The sequence below is a fragment of the Toxotes jaculatrix genome, chromosome 14 (assembly GCF_017976425.1).
Source record: "Toxotes jaculatrix isolate fToxJac2 chromosome 14, fToxJac2.pri, whole genome shotgun sequence".
Taxonomy (NCBI): Eukaryota; Metazoa; Chordata; class Actinopteri; family Toxotidae; genus Toxotes; species Toxotes jaculatrix.
This window is the reverse complement of record NC_054407.1, coordinates 8,838,251-8,859,689: the sequence shown is the minus strand read 5'-3', so window position 1 is coordinate 8,859,689 and position 21,439 is coordinate 8,838,251. Positions and strand designations below refer to the sequence as shown.

Here is a 21,439-nt window from a genome sequence, read left to right as displayed (position 1 = left end):
AGCTGCTCTGTCTGCTGCATCTAGGAAGTGGATGGACTGATCTTCAGCCTGTGACCATTTATTATTTCTGTTGTTGGAACCGAAGTTTTACCAGCTCTTCACTTGTGATGCCACAAGAGGACACGGTCTCAGGAAAGTGCAAACAAAGCACAACTGAATCTGTGATGTTGGCTTTCTCAAGCAGTTATTCAGCCCATGGATGATGTTTTATGAATGCATTTAAGAACTGTATTGGCATCTGAGATACATTTGTGATCACATTGTTTGATATTGAGTAAAATCATTGTTAGGTCAGTAAGTTGCTAAGTTTCCCATCATTAAATGGGGGAGATACACAGGCAGGTCTGATGTAGATCGATTGGTCAGCCTGTGTCCTGAGCATAGTTGGACTGCTGTCCATCATCATCACCCAAATTTTGATAGAAGCTTTAGTGTACAGTGAGGGTGAGTTGGACTTTGAGGTCAAACACTGGCTCGTCTCACTCTGCCAAGTTTCGTTCCAAGGGGAGACTGGAGTAGGACCTTTCAGGGTTGACATAGGTGTAGTGAGGAAAAGTTTTGCGATTCTTACGTTTTTTTTGGCGTCGGCACATAGGGAGGCCTCCCGGCAGGGGAATTTTTCCCACCCCTGTAAATCGCTACGTACGGTCAATCGTGGACAAGATTCACTGCAGTATCAAGAGATGTGGGGTTATTTGGGTCAGGTTTGAGTGTTGGTGGGTTCGTTCTTTTTTTTTTTAATTGCGTGATGGATGGGGTAAGGGAAAGAATCCTGGCAGAGAGATGACTCCAATAGCTCGGACTACTGTAAAAATGCACCCAGTTTGGGTATATTTGCTTCATTTTCCATCTAGTGGTGATGATGAACGCAGTGACCACTGTGAAAACCTAATACATGAGTCAAGTTCACCAGGTTGAACAATAATGATTTTTTGTTCCTACTGAGCTACGTGCTATTGAAATATGTGAAATGAGACAATGTCAAGGGCTGAATTGATGAAAAGGTTTAAAGGATAAAAGGCTTTGACTTAAAGTACAACTGCTAATCTTTATAAACAAATCTTAGCAAAGTGACAGCCATTTCAGAAGGCACACCTGAAAAGATGTTTACAGATGGTAGAGAAACCCTTCACTATGTTTTTAAAACATGCCAAAAACACTAGAGGGGAAGACACAGTTAAGGCCTCGTTCCAGTGTTTGAAGAAACTGAGGAAGACCTGTTGAAGTTTGGACAGACCATAAATTCTGCAGCTTCTGTAGTTTGATTATAACTGAACTGTGACCTTAATATGTGGCTGAACCTCCAGTGATGGTGTCACTCTCTTTATCCATGCTGTTCACTTTTACATTGTCTGTTGCACACATTGCTGCCTTTTTGTCAGTTGTTGTGCTGTAGCACCTTTTCATACACTTGTCATGTTATTTTCGTTTAACTTTACATATTTATGTGTATGTTTTGTTTTTTTTATTCTTTTGTTTTCATAGTTATCCTTTTTCTTAATTTTTTTGTTATTGTGAATTCATTTAACTTTGTTACTTGGATGAAGAAAACCTTGTACTCTGTAGTGCCTGATAATTTTTGTTTAGTGTTTTTTTTTTGTTTTGTTTTTTTTTTTTTTTTGTTTTGTTTTGTTTTGTTTTGGTTTTTTTTTTTTTTTTTTTTTTTTTTTTTTTTCTTGCTTTACATTTGGACTTTTCTGTCTCTGAGACCAAGGCATGGAGCTGTCAACCTGTTGATGTGATTAGTTTGTAAAAGGTGTAACGTGCAGTGGAAGACAATGTGTCTTCTCAGACTGTCTCGATGTACGTCAGGACATTGGACCTGCTAATTACTGCTGAGCCTCTGTGGAAGGGTTTGGAGAGATCACAAGACCACAGCAGAACATGCTGAGGAGGAGTTCCACAGGCACTACAGAACTGGAATGTGATGAAGTTTTGAGCTAATGGACTGATAGATGAGCTCGAAGAGTCCCAGCTGACTTTTCACCCTGCAGGGATGGATGCATTGGACTGTTCCACAACAGTCTGTGAAAGCAGCAGACACCAGAGTCAGAGGAATTGAGAGAGCGGCAACCAAAGGTAAGATCTGAGGTCATGTTGAAGGTTTGATTTAGTCTGTTTGCTTTTTACTGATGGCTAATGATTTTTTTTCTCTGTTCAAGTCATGTGTCCAACTTTAAGGAAGACTGGAAGGGGAATGTTGTGACCTGACCTGATCCACCAAGCCCTGGACGCCGCCTAGATCTCTAGATCTCACCTCTGAAGGACTGTTGCAGCCCACGTCGCACAAGTCTGCAAGCTGCTCTTCAAACTACAGGATATGACCAGGAAGTGAGTCTGCTGCATCTAGGAAGTGGATGGACTGATCTTCTGCGTAGTGAAGCTCAAGTGCAGATTAAGCACAGACTGTGACCATTATTTCTGCTGTTGGAACCGAGGTTTTACCAGCTCTTCACTTGTGATGCCACAAGAGGACACAGTCTCAGGAAAATGCAAACAAAACACCAATGAATCTGTGATGTTGGCTTTCTGAAGCAGTTATTCAGCCCATGGATGATGTTTTATGAATGCATTCAAGATCTGTATTGGCATCTGAGATACATTTGTGATCCCATTTTTTGATATTGAGTAAAATCATTGTTAGGTCAGTAAGTTGCTAAGTTTCCCATCATTAAATGGTGGAGATACACAGGCAGGTCTGATGTAGATCAATTGGTCAGCCTGTGTCCTGAGCATAGTTGGACTGCTGTCCATCATCATCACCCAAAGTGAGTTGGACTTTGAGGTCAAACACTGGCTCGTCTCACTCTGCCAAGTTTCGTTCCAAAGGGAGACTGGTTTAGGACCTGTCTGGGTTGAAGTAGGTGTGGTGAGGAAAAGTTTTGCGATTCTTACGTTTTTTTTGGCGTCGGCATAGAGGGAGGCCTCCCGGCAGGGGAATTTTTCCCGCCCCTGTAAAGCGCTACGTACGGTCAATCGTGGACAAGATTCACTGCAGAATCAAGCGACATGGGGTTATTTGGGTCAGGTTTAAGTGTCGGTGGGTTGTTGTTTGTTTTGTTTGTTTTTTTTTTTAATTGCGTGGTGGACAGGGTAAGGGAAGAAATCCTGGCAGAGAGACGACTCAGATAGCTCAGACGAATGTAAATCTGCACCCAGTTTGGGTATATTTGCTTCATTTTCCATCTAGTGGTGATGATGAACACAGTGAGATGTGTCAAGTTTACCAGGTTGAACAATAATGATTCATTTGCTCCTACTGGAATACCTGCATTGACATACTTGACATGAGTCATTGTCATGGGTTGAATTGAAGAGAAAGTCTTAAAGATAACAAGCTTTGTCTTTGTCTTGTCTTTGTCTGCTAATCTTTATAAACGTGAGCAGAGTGACAGCCATTTCAGAAGGCAAACCTGAAAAGATGTTTACAGATGGTAGAGAAACCTTTGACTGTTTTAAAAACATGCCGAAGACACAGTTAAGGCCTCGTTCCAGTGTTTGAAGAAACAGAGTGAGAAGTCCTGTTGAAGTTTGGACAGATCATAAATTCTGCTTAAATCATTCTGTAGCTGCTGTAGTTCGGTTATAACTGAACTGAGGCCTCAATCTGTGGCTGAACTTCCAGTGATGGTGTCACTCTCTTTATCCATGCTCTTTTACATTGTCTGTTGCACACATTGCTCCCTTGTTGTCAGTTTTCTGTCCTTTAACACCTTTTCTGTATACTTGTCATATTATTTATTTTTTGTTGGCATGGAGCTGCCAACCTGTTCATATGATTAGTCTGTAAAAGGTGTAAAGTGCAGTAGAAGACAATAGCATCCATTTAGACTGTCTCCATGCACGTCAGGACGTTGGACCTACTAATTACTGCTGAGCCTCTGTGGAATGGTTTGCAAAGATCACAAGACCACGGCAGAACATGCTGAGGAGTTCCACAGGCAATACAGAACTGGAATGTGATGAAGTTTTGAGTTAATGGACTGATGAATAGATGAGCTTGAAGAGTCCCAGCAGACTTTCCGCCCTGCAGGGATGGATGCACTGGACTGTTCCACAACAGTCTGTGAAAGCAGCAGACACCAGAGTCAGAGAAAGTGAGAGAGCAGCAACCATAGGTAAGATCTGAGGTCATGTTGAAGGTTTGCTATAGTCTGTTTGCTTTTTACTGATGGCTAATGATTTTTTTTTCCTCTGTTCAAGTCATGTGTCCAACCTTAAGGAAGACTGGAAGGGGAATGTTGTGACCTGACCTGATCCACCAAGCCCTGGACACCGCCTAGACCTCTGGAACTCACCTCTGAAGGACTGCTGCAGCCCACATCGCACAAGTCTGCAAGCTGCTCTTCAAACTACAGGACACGACCAGGAAGTGAGTCTGCTGCATCTAGGAAGTGGATGGACTGATCTCCTGCGTAGTGAAGCTCAAGTGCTGATTAAGCACAGACTGTGACCATTTATTATTTCTGCTGTTGGAACTGAAGTTTTACCAGCTTTTCACTTGTGATGCCACAAGAGGACACGGTCTCAGGAAAGTGCAAACGAAACACAACTGAATCTGTGATGTTGGCTTTCTGAAGCAGTTATTCAGCCCATGGATGATGTTTTATGGATGCATTTAAAATCTGTATTGGCATCTCAGATACATTTTTGATCACATTTTTTGTTATTGAGTAAAATCATTGTTAGGTCAGTAAGTTGCTAAGTTTCCCATCATTAAATGGTAGAGATACACAGGCAGGTCTGATGTAGATCGATTGGTCAGCCTGTGTCCTGAGCATAGTTGGACTGCTGTCCATCATCATCACCCAAATTTTGATAGAAGCTTTAGTGTACAGTGAGTTGGACTTTGAGGTCAAACACTGGCTCGTCTCACTCTGCCAAGTTTCGTTCCAAGGGGAGACTGGTTTAGGACCTTCTGGGTTGAAGTAGGTGTGGTGAGAGAAAAGTTTTGCGATTCTTACGTTTTTTTTGGCGTCGGCATAGAGGGAGGCCTCCCGGCAGGGGAATTTTTCCCACCCCTGTAAAGCGCTACGTACGGTCAATCGTGGACAAGATTCACTGCAGAATCAAGCGACATGGGGTTATTTGGGTCAGGTTTAAGTGTTGGTGGGTTGTTGTTTGTTTGTTTGTTTGTTTGTTTGTTTGTTTGTTTTTTAAATGCGTGGTGGACAGGGTAAGGGAAGAAATCCTGGCAGAGAGACGACTCAGATAGCTCAGACAAATGTAAAGCTGCACCCAGTTTGGGTATATTTGCTTCGTTTTCCATCTAGTGGTGATGATGAACACAGTGAGATGTGTCAAGTTTACCAGGTTGAACAATAATGATTCATTTGCTCCTACTGGAATACCTGCATTGACATACTTGACATGAGTCATTGTCATGGGTTGAATTGAAGAGAAAGTCTTAAAGATAACAAGCTTTGTCTTTGTCTCCTAATCTTTATAAACATGAGCAGAGTGACAACCATTTCAGAAGGCAAACCTGAAAAGATGTTTACAGATGGTAGAGAAACCTTTAACTGTTTTAAAAACATGCCGAAGACACAGTTAAGGCCTCGTTCCAGTGTTTGAAGAAACAGAGTGAGAAGTCCTGTTGAAGTTTGGGCAGATCATAAATTCTGCTTAAATCATTCTATACCTGCTGTAGTTCGATTATAACTGAACTGAGGACTCAATCTGTGGATGAACTTCCAGTGATGGTGTCACTCTCTTTATCCATGCTCTTTTACATTGTCTGTTGCACACATTGCTCCCTTGTTGTCAGTTTTCTGTCCTTTAACACCTTTTCTGTATACTTGTCATGTTATTTATTTTTTGTTTAACTTTACATATTTATCTGTATATTTTTTTTATTCTTTTGTTTTCATAGTTATCCTTTTTCTTAAATTTTTGTTATTGTGAATTTATAACTTTGTCACTTGGATGAAGAAAACCTTGTACTCTGTAGTGCTTGATCATTTGTGTTTTGTGTTTTTTTTTGTTTTTTTTGTAATAATTTCTTGCTTTACATTTGGACTTTTCTTTCTCTGAGACCAAGGCATGGAGCTGCCAACCTGTTGATATGATTAGTCTGTAAAAGGTGTAAAGTGCAGTAGAAGACAATAGCGTCCATTTAGACTGTCTCCATGCACGTCAGGACGTTGGACCTACTAATTACTGATGAGCCTCTGTGGAAGGGTTTGCAAAGATCACAAGACCATGGCAGAACATGCTGAGGAGGAGTTCCACAGGCAATACAGAATTGGAATGTGATGAAGTTTTGAGTTAATGGACTGATGGATAGGTGAGCTCAAAGAGTCCCAGCAGACTTCCCGCCCTGCAGGGATGGATGCACTTGACTGTTCCACAACAGTCTGTGAAAGCAGCAGACACCAGAGTCAGAGGAAGTGAGAGAGCGGCAACCATAGGTAAGATCTGAGGTCATGTTGAAGGTTTGCTATAGTCTGTTTGCTTTTTACTGATGGCTAATGATTTTTTTTCTCTGTTCGTCATGTGTCCAACCTTAAGGAAGACTGGAAGGGGAATGTTGTGACCTGACCTGATCCACCAAGCCCTGGACACCGCCTAGACCTCTGGAACTCACCTCTGAAGGACTGCTGCAGCCCACATCGCACAAGTCTGCAAGCTGCTCTTCAAACTACAGGACATGACCAGGAAGTGAGTCTGCTGCATCTAGGAAGTGGATGGACTGATCTTCTGTGTAGTGAAGCTCAAGTGCTGATTAAGCACAGACTGTGACCATTTATTATTTCTGCTGTTGGAACTGAAGTTTTACCAGCTCTTCACTTGTGATGCCACAAGAGGACACGGTCTCAGGAAAGTGCAAACGAAACACAACTGCATCTGTGATGTTGGCTTTCTCAAGCTGTTATTCAGGCCATGGATGATGTTTTATGAATGCATTTAAAATCTGTATTGGCATCTCAGATTCATTTGTGATCACATTTTTTGATATTGAGTAAAATCATTGTTAAGTTAAATTACTGCTAAGTTTTCCATCAGTAAATGGTGTAGATACACAGGCAGGTCTGATGTCGATCGATTGGGGATCCTCCAAAGTAAGACTTTTTTTTTTTAAGTAGTATTCAGCCTGTGTCTTGAGCATTGTTAAGTTAAATTACTGCTAAGTTTTCCATCATTAAATGGTGGAGATACACAGGCAGGTCTGATGTAGATCGATTGGTCAGCCTTTGTCCTGAGCATAGTTGGACTGCTGTCCATCATCATCACCCAAATTTTGATAGAAGCTTTAGTGTACAGTGAGGGTTAGTTGGACTTTGAGGTCAAACACTGGCTCGTCTCACTCTGCCAAGTTTTATTCCTTCATTCCAAGGGGAGACTGGAGTAGGACCTGTCTGGGTTGAAGTAGGTGTGGTGAGGAAAAGTTTTGCAATTCTTGCGTTTTTTTGGCGTCGGCATAGAGGGAGGCCTCCCGGCAGGGGATATTTCTCCCGCCCCTGTAAAGCGATACGTAAAGTCAATCGTGGACAAGATTCACTGCAGAATCAAGCGACATGGGGTTATTTGGGTCAGGTTTAAGTGTCGGTGGGTTTGTACCTTTTTTTCTTTTTTTTTTCTTTTTTTTTTAATTGCGTGGTGGACAGGGTAAGGGAAGAAATCCTGGCAGAGAGACGACTCATAGCTCAAACGAATGTAAAGCTGCACCCAGTTTGGGTATATTTGCTTCATTTTCCATCTAGTGGTGATGATGAACGCAGTGAGATGTGTCAAATTTACCAGGTTGAACAATAATGATTCATTTGCTCCTACTGGAATACGTGCATTGACATACTTGAAATGAGTCATTGTCATGGGTTGAATTGAAGAGAAAGTCTTAAAGATAACAGGCTTTGTCTTTGTCTGCTAATCTTTATAAACATGAGCAGAGTGACAGCCATTTCAGAAGGCAAACCTGAAAAGATGTTTACAGATGGTAGAGAAACCTTTGACTGTTTTAAAAACATGCCGAAGACACAGTTAAGGCCTCGTTCCAGTGTTTGAAGAAACAGAGTGAGAAGTCCTGTTGAAGTTTGGGCAGATCATAAATTCTGCTTAAATCATTCTGTAGCTGCTGTAGTTCGGTTATAACTGAACTGAGGCCTCAATCTGTGGCTGAACTTCCAGTGATGGTGTCACTCTCTTTATCCATGCTCTTTTACATTGTCTGTTGCACATTGCTCCCTTGTTGTCAGTTTTCTGTCCTTTAGCACTTTTTCTGTATACTTGTCATGTTATTTATTTTTTGTTTAACTTTACATATTTATCTGTATATTTTTTTTTATTCTTTTGTTTTCATAGTTATCCTTTTTCTTAAATTTTTGTTATTGTGAATTTATATAACTTTGTCACTTGGATGAAGAAAACTTTGTACTCTGTAGTGCTTGATCATTTGTGTTTTGTGTTTTTTTTGTTTTTTTGTAATAATTTCTTACTTTACATTTGGACTTTTCTGTCTCTGAGACCAAGGCATGGAGCTGCCAACCTGTTGATATGATTAGTATGTAAAAGATGTAAAGTGCAGTAGAAGCCAATTGCGTCCTTTTAGACTGTCTCCATGCACGTAATTTTCCATCTAGTGGTGATGATGAACGCAGTGAGATGTGTCAAGTTTACAAGGTTGAACAATAATGATTCATTTGCTCCTACTGAGCTACGTGCTATTGACATACTTGAATTTGAACAGCTGAATCCCCACCCTGGAGAAACTGAACACATGCTGGTATCTTTGTTTTTTTTTTAAAGAAATGATACGTTGGGAAAAAAAAAAGAAATACAGGTTGAAGTCAAATGATTTCTTTGTCCCTTTTCTTGTATTTTTCTCATTTAATTTTGTCACTTGGATGAAGAAAATTTTGTACTTTATAGTGTTTAATTCTTTGCATTGTCTTTTATTTAGTGCTCACATTTTGGCAGTAATTTGGTGTCATTAACAGGATTCAGTTAGCTAGAACTTCTCCATTATATAGTAAATAAGGTCTAACTGAGTCGATCTATATCACATAAAATATGATACTAATATGACATAGTGCTGCAGTTATTGTTCATTTAGGCTGTTGCTGATTCTGTCTTAAAGCTGCATTTTTACCAAGTGAGTGGTTTTATAAATGAATTTCAAATCTGTATTGGCATCTGAATTATGTGTATGTTTAACGAAGAAACCACAGCAAATTATTGTTTTAACTTTAGTTTCTTATGATATGGGATATTCTGCTGTTTCCAAGGTTACTATTTTCAGTTTGTACTGTGAGGTTGGTGTTAGCTGTTATTGTGCTCTCTCCTGATTGTTAGCTGATGCTCTGTCATTTCCGGTCTCTGGTCAGTCTGTGTTGAACTGCAATAAGTATGTTCATGATATAACTGAATGTGAAGTAATTAGAAACCCAAAGTATTTTGTTCATATTTTATTGAGCTTTATTTAAATGACACACGCACACTATTGACATTCTTCAATCAGTTATCCTCCCTAACTCTTCTTAAGATCTCCTACTCATTTTTATCCATCTTTTCCTCCCTTTCCTAACCCCTCTGTGCCCCATCCCCATCTATTCATCCTTTCTGTGTCCTTCCTCTACCCTCCCTTCCTACAGTAATTTTCCATACTAGCCCATTTTTATCATTCCTCTCCCCTCTGTGAATCGGACCCTTTTTGATCCATCCTACGCTCCCTCTCTTCTTCTTCTTCTTCTTCCACCCTTTTATCATTCTTTCATTTACAAAGGTCATGAAAATATTTTGGTTTCTGCTTTACAGTAACAGTACAGACAATGAATGGGACAGCACAGCACACCACTTTCGCGATTTCCTGCAGGGGAATTGTCTAGTATTTCTTCCTTTATTCAATGAATATTCGTGGTCCTCAGAAAATTAATAAAAATAATTAATAATAATCTCAGCATGACACAAGGTTCAGAGACAGACTCCACTTTTACTGAGAATAGTTCCACTCTGCACAAGCCGTGCAAGTAGCAAAATTACACAGCTGAGCTATTTTTAGGTGTGTAACCTTGATTTAGTTTTAGAACTGTGAAACTCTAGAAGATTCATCTGCACATTTTTCCATCAGAAACCAAATAATGCAATGATCATGTCAGCAGCTTAAAACCTCAGTGTAAAAAGAGCTGTGACCCGTGACTACATTCTGTGACTTCAAGTACTTTTCTGTGTGCCATGATCTACTGTAAATCATAAAGCAACAAAAAGCTTTTAAATTACAATAACCTCTATGAATCAGTGTTCATGGGGTGGTGTGAAAGTGAAATATTGGTATTCTAGTGGGCCTAGGACTGGACTAAACACCTCTATCTGCTTACAGTTGCACTAGAGGACAAACATCTTAATATGGACATCCTTGGCAGATGGTATGATCACACTGCTCTCCACTGTAAGCATAAATCTGTTGTTGGTGTGGTTACGGGAGCACATGGAATAAGATTAACGTACATCAGTAGCATTGGGCTACACCAAATAACACTACAAAATCCATTCATGTTACATTTTCTCTTGTAGGAGGAAAGATTAGTTAGTAATGATTGTTTTTTCAATCTATATACTGAGTGATGGATTCATGAAGCACAGTTTTATTTCCTGTAGGAAAATAACACTTTTCAAATCTCAGGTTTTGTCCTGAATAGGATTCACAGAGCAGCTGTTATTTAATCCAAGCTTTTTTTTTAATCAACAACTAAATGAGAACTCTTAATTTAAAACAGCATGCAAAACCAGTATGATGGAAACTGTGCTGAGGACCTTAAATCTGTAAATTACATTAAAATGTCAAACTAGAGTTTTAATTCCAACCATATACTGACTGGTTTCAGCTAATTAGCACATATATCTCTTCCTCCCTGCAATTAGTAAACAACAGAAGAGCCCATAGCATAGAGGAGGTTTCTTATTGTATTTTACGAGACGATGTTAAGTGTTTTTTTTTTTTTTTTTTTTTTTTTTACCTGAAGGGACTATTTTTTATCCACTACAGAGGGTGCAGTTAATTAGGCTGGGTGAAAGTGGTTTTGTTTCTGTGCTTACTGACGTATTACAGTACGTCAGTGCTCAGTAAAATCAGATTTGCAACTGTGCTGTAACCCAGTCCCCCACAAATACAAGCTTGTGTAGTACATATTTGTGGGTTTTGATGCTTATTTTAGATGAAAAAAAAATGTATTTAAAAGTTTTCTCTAGTGTGAATTATTTTTGTGATTTGTTGACAGGGTGTGGGTGAGAGATGTTTTTCTGTGCTTATTTTATTATGTGATTTTGAAAGTCACTGATCTATGACAGTATCTCGTAGATAACACTTCAAAGTGTGGCTATACTTAATTCTGAGTTAAATTTCAGAATGATCAACCCTAAGTGATCGTGGGTGGGTCTATGTTTTTTAGTGAAAAAGTATCTAAGTCCGTTAAAGGCAACGTAAACTGTATTTCAGCTCTTACAAACAAATTAGAGTGGTTGAACTGTGAATAAATACACCATGACAGAAAATGGTTTACGACTTTTTTAAATTTTTTTTAAAGTTTGGTATGAAAAGAAGACTTTTTCGAAAAAGGAGTAAAATGCACTGAGCAAGTGGGATCAGCTGTTAAAACACTGTGACCCCAAACAAGGCATCTTCTTAGTCAAATAAAATTTACAATACAAGCCCAAAGTAAAAAAAAAGTGATATAAAAGTAGCACACAAGTGTTAACAACATGTGTGAACAACATGTCTGAACAATCAACAACAAAAAAAAAACAGATCAAGCAATAATACACTGAATGTTTTGGACAAAACAAAGTGGCTAAAAACAAAGAAAAAGAAGAAAATCCACTGCTGGGGAAGCCATACAAACGCTCCCTATGGTAAAGGTGTAGGAGGTGTAAGCTGTCAGGCATTTTATTCCCATCCGTCAAAATATTTTGTTTCAGAGGTTCTTGGGACAGTACTTTCGCTCAAACCGGGCTACGTCAAACTTCCGAGTGCAGCCTTTGTAGTTCATGTAGCGGATCTTTCCGAAAACAGGTCTCTCCGCCCAGCCCTGGTCATGGATGCCACAAATAGACCACATACAACCTACAGGAGGGGAAACAGAGCAGAGGGGCATAAAATGTGAGAAACACAGTGCAGTGAATCAGTGTAACACTTGCTCAAATGGGGAGGATTGAATTTTTGTGCTTACCGACAAAGCCATTAGGGTCCTGTCCGTCCAGCTCATAGCGGTCGTTGAGGTATAGGGCGATGGAGAGCGCCTCCTCTGGTGAAGAAGTCCACTCCAGAATCTTTTTGGCCCAGTACATCCTCAAGAAACCATGCATCTTCCCCTCAGTGACCATCTGGTACTAACAGAGACATGCAATAAAAGCAGTAAGACACAAAGCACAACACAGACTGTGTTTAAATGTGTTTACATCAAAAACATGAATAAAAAAGGACACAGTGAGACCTGACCTGGCCTGAATGTTGTACCTGAGCCGCGTTCCACAGTTTGTCGTGTGTCTTGGCTTTCTCCAGCTGCTCACGTGTGTAGAGATACGGCCTCTTATCTTTGGCATGATCTTTCAAGGTCTTCTGAGCCCACTCATATGCACCTGAGCGCCACACGCACGTAATACGACAGCATTTAAAAAAAGAAAAGAAAGGAAAAGAAAAAAAGACAATCAAAACACAAAGAAGAAACTGAGGCATTTCAAAAGCACTCTACAAATTATTAATTTACACAAATTAATTCAAATTGTGAGTGGATGACTCATCTGTCACTTATGGGACTATTACAACAACAGAGTGAGCAGGATGCAATTTAATGAGATTTCAACTGACCCTCCACGCTGTCATATTTCTTGTTGTAGAAGCAGAAGTTGTCAGTCAGCTCCCGGCGCACCACCAGCTCCTCGATGAAGGAGGAGACGGACTGACCTGCGTTCTTCCCACTGCGCTGAACTTGCAGCGCCACACGCTGGGCTGACAGGTGGCCTGATGACAGTGAGAAGAGAAGAAGAAAAGAGGCATTTAAAAATGGACAGAATGAGCAGCCAGGTAGAAACAAGTGTCTTCCCCAAGTTCAGAGTCGGCACAAGGAGCTTTTAAAGCTAACCTCTTCTGTGATCGAGTGTCACTGCTCTTCACTTTGAGCTCAACTAAGGATATTAACTTAGAAAGACTTGTGCATGAAGACACACCATGCTGATGCCTTCTGGATCTCAGAGATAAGTACGATAGATATCTTGAGTGCTGAATCGAATGGCACCGTGGTTAATGGTGTTCAATTGTTTGAAGGTAGTGGCAGCAGCGTGAGCATAAAGGATACTGTTATAATCCAGTGTAGATAGTATGGTGGACTCTAAAATGTTTTCTCTGATTTATAAAGAAAAACAAGCTCAAACCAAATCCCTAGGTACTTCTGTTGCTTTGTGGATTGGAGCAGTAACATCAATGCTGATCTGAAGCATACATTTTGTCTTATTGGAGTTCAGAAAAAAATTTTGTAACCTGCTGGCATCCTGGTTGGCAGTGAGGCTGCTGGCATACAAGATGACATTATTTATCTATGGAGTCAACGGCAGGGGCACTAATATCGATCCTTCTATTAACAAGTTAAGGACTTGATTTTAAACCATCAGCAGCAACACTCTGAGCTCTACCCAGCTGACTTGAACCAGCTCTAAGCAGAATTGTCAAAAAAATAACGTTGTAGTTTACTGAATGTCAGTGTTGCTTTTTATCAACTGAGTTAACATTGTCATCCAGATCAGCAGTTATTGTACTATGACCTGGTCCAACACCCTGACTGTTGCGGCTGAAGATCTTAATGTGGCTCCAGAAAAGGCAAGTAAATGTGAGCTGACCAGTGATTCTATGATTTTAAACAGACATCAAAGCTCAAATAAGGAACAACAGTTGTTTAGGTGTTTAAGTGTAAAAGAAAGACGTGAGAAATGAGTAAGTTGATAAAACTAATACATGGTTACTATTTTTTTTCATGGTAAAACTAACCGAAGCGAATCCAGGGGGAGAGCTGGCTGAGGGCAGCAGCATTTGGGTCGTTGCGTTGGGTGCCGAACAGTTTAAGGCGTACATCAATGAAGGACTCCAACATGGCCATCCCTGCTTTGGTGCCTGGTTTAGCCCACTCCGTCTCTCCTACTGCTTTATCAACCTGCAGGGACGCCAGGGTTTTGTCCCAGTCTATCGGCTGCGGGGTGGAGATGGGAGAAAAGAGGAAAAACTCAGCAGAGGTCACAGCTGGCAGGGGTAAGCTCAAGTATACACTGTGGTGTTACAGCGAACTACAAACTTCAAAAGCAGTAAAGAAAGTTCTGAACCTTTCACCTCACATTATCGCGAGGCTCAAACCAGTGAATGGAATATCAATCGCTGCACTGCGGTGAAAGCATACACCCTGCAGCTTTAATATCTAACACCGGGAAGGATTTTCAACCTTTGTGCAGTCAAAAAAAAGTTGACTGTTTATATTCACTCATCAATAAATAATGTGCAGTGGAGAGGAGACAGCTGAAGGTTGAAAGGAAGTGTTTTACTGCAGCAGTCTGACTCCCCACCAATAAACTCTCTGACAGCTTAGTTTCCCAATGTATTGATCTTAGTAAACATTTCGAAAGCAATGAATATTTTCTGAAAAAGACAAATTGTTTTTGACTAGTCTTAACTGAGCCAAAAGTTCTTGAATGTGACATAAAAACATACATTCTTGACTTCTCTTCCACCTTATAACAGCATATTTACTTTTATCCACAGCTATCTGAGTGTACCCTTCATGTTCCGGCAGCACTTACTTTGGCGGTTCTTGTAGCTGTGTAGGGATGTTTCTCTACCAGAGGAAAGTCAGTGAGGAACTCTGGTAAAAGATTGGTGATTTTTCCCCTGATCGTCCTGGCCGAGTACTCAAGTTTAGGTGATGCCACCCAGCAGGGAACAATATTGTGGGCATCAACCTACAAAAATAAAAGGGGGAAGTTTAAATCATATATCAGATAATGGAGAAACAGCGACATAGACCAAAATAAAGGTGAATTATGTTGTTTTTCATGTGTATTTCTTTGTGAAACAGTGCAATAAGGACAATAAATGCAGTAAGAAACACTATTAGAGAAAGGCAGTGGAAAAAAAATATCTCAAAGAAAATTTAAAAAATGCAGAGCATCCCATCAGCAACCTCTACCTATATATATCACCTCAATGAGAGCGAGTTTTTACCTGTATGAGGGGAATGTCCTTTGAAAGCTTTTTTTTGACGTCCTCCAGCCACTGTAGTGGCTCTCTGAGAGGGGTAAAGTCAGTCACTACTGCCCCCAGGCTGCGGTCAGATACAAAGCCAGGGAGAACTTCCCCCGCTGTACCATGGAGCAAGTGGAACTGGATGTTTAAGGTTTTACATTCCTGTTTTAAAAGGGTAGAATAAGAAAGTTAAGCCTGATAGAGTTGATAATCATTTGAATATACGATATGTACTGTAATGTATGACTTCCCTGTCAATCAAACAATATCAACAAAGGGACTAATGCACTGCTGGAATTTATGGCTGTAATTAGTGCATTCAAAAATATCATAAAGTTGGTACCTTTGCAACTTCTTCTAGACCTTTCAGCATAAAGCTGTAATGTCTCTGTGTGGACAGTTCTGATTTTTGGACAAACAGGCACACACAGATGTGCAGAGGAAGGTTCTCCTTCATGGCAAGCCGCTGCGCTTGGATCAGTGCCCAGTTATCTAAAAACACAGAAAACACATATGTTGCCATTTAGTGACATGGAAAAAAGCAAGCCGAGAAAAGGACTCCTATTGCCTCCAGAGGGCTGTGTTGGGTGTTTACCTTGTACTCTCTGGTCCCTTGACATCCAGTACAGGACACCTTCTGAGCCCTGCTTTATCTTTTCAGTGTCCGATACAAAACGCAGGCGCTTTTTGTTTAACTTCATCTCCTTCTTCTCTGGCCTCTGCTGCTTCACAAGGTCTTGCAGCCAGCCCGCAGCTCTCGCCTTCTTCTCCTCCTTAACGGGAGCCAACTTCTGCTGCTTGGGGCTGGGCTCTTTACCAGCAGGAGCAGATGCTGCCTTGCGCTTCTTGTCTGACATGATGGTTTCACTGGTGAATGACTTGATCAAAAGGGAAAGAGTTGGGATGGGCCTCTGATTGCTGTGGATACCAAGCTTCAAGAGTCGCTTTGGTGCAGAGGAAAACGATGAGCTGCAGGAAACCACAGTGAAAACGGTGAAAAACTCAACCTAACTACGCGCCTGTTTCCGAAACAAACACGGAAACTGCAAATTTAAAAAGAAAACAAGCGCAAAATTCAATTACGAGGATAAAATACAAACATCAAATACACACATTAGCCAAACGCCAAATGAAAGAAAACAGCCAACAGCTCGACGATACTAGAGAAGCTCCTCATTCAAATGACCATCGCTTTGAATAACTTACATCCTCCAAATGCAGAGAAGCATGCAGTGGATGGGGCCTGAGGTAAATCTGCCACAGCACAACTGGATGAAGAAATCTGACGTTAAACGAAACAAACGACAGAAAGAATGACTGTCGTTATGTCACACATACGCTGCTCCCGTATTTCCTCTTATGCAACCAGTTACATGACCGTGTTGTGTTTAGGTTTTGTAACACGTTGCTTCCCTTACATTGAACTACACTCCCCACAATGCAAATGGGCGTCTTTACCGGGCATGCGCGACGCCGTTTACGTTAGGAGAAGGTTCGCGTTGTAGCGTAGCCTCAAAAGGGACGAACAGTGAGCACGGTTTGCTCTTACTATTGTATTTCTCTCTGCACTCGGGATTGTTTTGTCGTGTTTTAAAAGTATGAACAAAGGCGGGTTTACAGCAGCTCGGGGGAGAAGGCCAGCGGTTCCCGATAAAGTCGACATGTCATTAGGTAAGGTCCTCAGTAGCTAGCGTTGAGGTTACCAAAATAGAGTACTAGCTAATGTTAGCTAACGCTACTTGGTGGGAGTGTGTCAGTAGCTAGCTAAATAAATCTCATTTGAACGCCCAGGCGTCCTTGTTTATCATTGCTCTTGTGATAAATTTAACAGATGACATCATTCGGTTGAACAAAAAAGAGCAGCAGCTAAAAAGGAGACAGGCCACCGTGAACCGCCGACCAGTCAAGAAGAAAGGCCGTTTAACCCAAGGAAAGGGGGTTTCACCGCGGACTGCTGGACCAGTCCAGAGAGGTGTGTGTGTGTGTGTGTGTCAGTCAGGGTTTTCTCTGCTGCTGTTTGCCTCACTGGTAACCTTTGCTTCTGTTTATCTTAATTTGTACATGTATGATATTGCTAATATTATCTCCAGCAGGAGGTGGCATACCTCGAGGAGGAGCGCCTAAATTAAGAAACAGAAGGGTCCCCCCCCTACCGGGTCGGCGACGGGGTCAGGGGGTTATCACAGGACTGGCAGCCAGGAGGCCAGCCGCCCTTCTTAAACGAGCCGGGACACTCAACAGAGCAGCAATCAACCAGGTAATGTCTGACATATTACGGCGTATACCCAAGCCACTGATAGTAGCCTTTGATATTGGCCTATTGTAGATTGTTAACGAAACTAATACTTATGTACGGATGTTATTGTGGGATTGTAACATAATGTAAATCGAATAAGTAAAAACATCTGCTGCTCAGGGCATCCAGGAATCATTGCTGTTGGTATAAGGTGTTTGTATTAGAGGGCAAACATGTTGAGAAACTATATAAAGAGCTAACAGCCTTCTTCAAGCTGTTAGTGTAACCTTTGCATCCTGCTGAAGAGGCTGTGTACAGCGTTACAACTTTCTAAAGCAGCGTCTGAGTCAACTTATCTATCGTTCAGTTGGAATGTTTAGTCTCGCAGTGTGGTCGCTGAGTCACTGTCTTTTGAATACAAAGTGTAACAGAGAAATAACCTATGACGCTCTTAACTCATTCCCACTATTTTAGTTGAACTAAAAATATGTAACTAGGAAAACAAGAAGAACGAGTACTAAAGATTAAGCATTGAATATTGAGTCTACAGTGAAACTTAGGATGCTGATATTTTGGCTGAAGCTTGATCAACTCCTTGCAAGTCACTGTACCTGCACTTGCTGACAAAGTAGGATTAAAAAAAGACAGATCACAAATACTTTAGGAAAAACTTGTGCATCACTATTTGTTACCTTAGTAACCAAAGCCCCTCTTGCTTGCCAAGTCTAAAAGGAAGCACTCTGAAAGACTGTAGTCCTCCTGCTTTAATGACCTGGCTCTACCTGACCCTCTTCACGCCCACAGGCAGAGTTTTCTCCACATCCTGTCGCCTGGCAACTGACAGCAGCTGCTGTCTGGAGTCCAGGAACGGCAAACTCGCTTCATTAGCTGCCCCTGCCGTCGCCCCCTTCAGACCATCTTAGAAACTTTGAGTTTTGTTTGCCAGTAGATGTGATCGGCGCTTTGAACCCTGACAACATCCTTATTTGTCTGTCTTTTTCTGCTAAATTTTTAGTGAACCATTGTTAAAGCTGAGTTTTCCTCACCTAAGGTGGAGTTATGTTATCCCTCTTGGGAATTCATTTATTTTTTCTCATTCTTATCACTGTTATCCTTAAATTCTAACTATTTCAAAATTTCTCAGCCTCTCAGTGAAGTGACTTTCATCCTCTGTCTCTCCTCATTTTAAGTTTTTAAGCATCAAGCTGAATTGCACTTAATATCAGACAATAATTCATAGATTCAGGTTAGTGCATATTTTGTTTTGTCATTTTGTTTTTTGAACATATGAAAAATAGGCTTTATAAAGAAGGGAATTCACGTGGGGGTGTTGTGACCACAAGTTTTAATGCTCAGTCATTGAACTGGTAAAATAACAAAAAGAAAAAAGAAAATTTCTGATTTTAAACTAACTCAACAAGTATCTTCTCCTGCTGTATATTTGTAGATGCAGTCTAGCTTTGCAAAAGTTTTGCCTTTGGTTATATCTACAGTATATTAAAGACTTTCCACTGCACCTCCCTTTTCAGAAAACAAGACAGAAAACAAGGCCTTTCATTCAACGTAGCGAGGCCCAGTACAGGAAGCCGGAGGTTCAGAGGCGGCCGTACAGGCAGCCCGATCCACAGAGAGGCCCGAACGTAACACCAGTCAGGAGGCCATTTCAACTGCGACGACGGTGAGAACACCTTATAACCATTAATGTGCAATCCTATGGTGCACTTGCGTTAATTCAGATTCAGATAACTTTATTTGTTCTCTGAATCTGTATAGTAATGTATAGTTCTCTGCTAATACATACTGAATTGTGGGAGTGATGAAAGAACCCCGGCTGTTTATTTATTAATTTTTTTCATTTTATTAAACACAAGATTCAGTTTTAAGAGGTGGAATCTAGGAAGTAGTTTTAGTAGATTTCAAACAGGCATAGAGGAGTGAAGATGGAGCTACCTTATGTGTAACTGTACAGTTCATAGATCATACTTTGATAAACCTGCAGTGACTGAGCAGTATTTCCATGCTGTTTTGTTTTGTTTTTGTTTTTTTTGGTTCCACTCATGCAGACCACTGCCACCTGTCCAGCAGACTCAGAGGGAAGCACGCCAGGCCACATTTCTTTTTCGTAGGGGACTCAAGGTACATGATGTTTATGTACGGATTTATGGGCAGTTGTTAAATATATTTGTAGATTAATGTGAATGTGAATTTTATGTTAGTATTTGTAGTTGTACCTGTTTATCTCGGCATTTAAAGGCTTAAACTTACCTCTAGACTAAATCCAAGTGTTAATGCACCACTTTATTCTTCATGTCCGTTACAGGTACAGACCCAGGTGCAAAAGCCAAGCCCTCGCTCTCCTCCAGTCAGAACTCGTCAGTGAGTATCCATAGGCTGTTAAAATGCCTATATTTTTGATAAAACATTGGGGCCTAAAATTACCATCTAAGGGTTAGCTGAGGTGATATGAAACAGCATGTCTGTTTGTCCACCAGGTGGCGCACATCGACAACCAGTAGCGGAATCTTGACTGTTTCAATTGACAACCCCACAGCCAGGACTCAGCCTGAGTAAGTATTGCTCTGCACAAACTCTGCAGAATCTTTACACACTGGTTTTACACATAGTTTAGGGAAACGTTTCCATAAACACATTTTTTATCGATAGTGTAACATTATACTGGTACTTTGTATTACACATAGGTGGGATTTTACATGTTTATAGTGACCTTCAAACCAAATATCACATACAAGATGCCTTCAGGTTAAAAAAAAAAAAAAAAGTGACTCTCTGTGACTTCTTCATAGGCCTCCCACTGCTTGGACCCTGCATCCCCCAACTGCCAGCTCAGCTCCTGTCAAGGTGGAAACCGTGGAGAAGAAAATACCAAAAGGAGTGCCTCTGCAGTTTGACATCAACAGTGTTGGGAAACCGGTAAGAGCGTGCTACTTAAGATTACCGTATGGTTGAATACACAGGCACAGGGCCACTTTAACGGCAAGTTTTCATATTTCCACATTGTCTTTAAAAATATCGCTCAAGAAACTGTGTTAACATGTCACCCTCAAACTTTCCTTTCCACAGCAAACATCAATGACATTGAATGAACGATTCCGCATCCTGAAAGATCGGCGCACCACCACAGCACAAAGCAGTAAAGGCAGCCGATTCGTTACTGTGGGTTAGCTGGCCAAAAAAAAAAAAACAATTAAAAAGACAGTGACGAGTAATACTCAGAAGCTCCTTTGTCACCCACATGGTGATCCCCACCTTTTTAATGGATGGGACAGTGCTGACCCACTGACTGACTTTAATAATGGGAGGGAGGGCAACTGTGGGACAAATGAGTACAAGGTGCACAACTGCTCAACTGTGAGAACTCGAGTGTGCAAGTGTCAGTGGAAGAAATAGTTTAAAATAAGTTCCCATTCATTGTCCATATCATTGTATGCAGCTGTTTGTATTGTGGATGTCCTGTACTGGGAAGGAAAGAGCCCCCCCCGCCCCGCCCCCGGACTTGGAGCTGTTAACACTATTATGAAGACTGATAGGACCGCTGTGTATTTGCTAGGGTGGCAGGTATGTTCTCGACACCTTTTTGGAGAATTGTTTTGTAATGTTTCTTCAAATAAATTTCTCTTTAAAGATTTGATATATTTGTAAACTGTAGCTTCATGTCAGTCTTCAGCGCACTGATGCTGAACATGTTTCAAATCTCCATCTTTTGTAATCAAACAGTGCCACCTGCCTGTGAATTAAAAACTAGCCATCTCCTTGTTGGGTTTACAGCAATCTGGTGTTACTGTTTTTATGTGAAGCATGTCACATATGCAGAAAGTTCACCAACACATTCTTTGCATTTGCAGCATTGTGTCCTGGTGTGGGTGTTGGATGTTTGAATGATAGGAGGATGTGTTCAAGTACAGTGCTTTATCAAGAGCAATTTGAGCCCATTTCAGGTAGTTTCCCAGTGAACTGGGAATAAACTGATT

The 21,439-nt window shown here is 40.9% G+C and overlaps 2 protein-coding genes across 3 annotated transcripts; one reads left to right on the top strand and one right to left on the bottom strand.

The window, feature by feature from the left end:
• Positions 1-11,324: 11,324 nt before the first annotated feature.
• On the bottom strand, positions 11,325-16,624 carry LOC121192665 (CPD photolyase). The gene is made up of 10 exons (XM_041054440.1): positions 16,421-16,624; positions 15,810-16,183; positions 15,558-15,706; positions 15,194-15,376; positions 14,773-14,931; positions 13,973-14,171; positions 12,800-12,952; positions 12,449-12,570; positions 12,162-12,321; positions 11,325-12,055 (listed from the first exon to the last, which is right to left on the bottom strand). Exons 1-10 carry the CDS (start codon positions 16,441-16,443, stop codon positions 11,907-11,909), a joined length of 1,671 nt encoding a protein of 556 aa, XP_040910374.1. The 5' UTR covers positions 16,444-16,624; the 3' UTR covers positions 11,325-11,906.
• A 61-nt stretch (positions 16,625-16,685) lies between these two features.
• Positions 16,686-21,099, top strand: LOC121192666 (UAP56-interacting factor-like). Of its 2 annotated transcripts, none has more exons than XM_041054442.1 (9): positions 16,686-16,885; positions 17,046-17,186; positions 17,308-17,471; positions 18,980-19,128; positions 19,514-19,586; positions 19,771-19,826; positions 19,943-20,017; positions 20,255-20,381; positions 20,532-21,099. In XM_041054442.1, exons 1-9 carry the CDS (start codon positions 16,813-16,815, stop codon positions 20,631-20,633), a joined length of 960 nt encoding a protein of 319 aa, XP_040910376.1. In that variant the 5' UTR covers positions 16,686-16,812; the 3' UTR covers positions 20,634-21,099. The 2 variants fall into 2 exon arrangements, with proteins under 2 accessions (XP_040910376.1, XP_040910375.1); XM_041054441.1 differs by having other exon boundaries at positions 16,687-16,885; positions 17,305-17,471.
• The last annotated feature ends 340 nt before the right edge of the window (positions 21,100-21,439 follow it).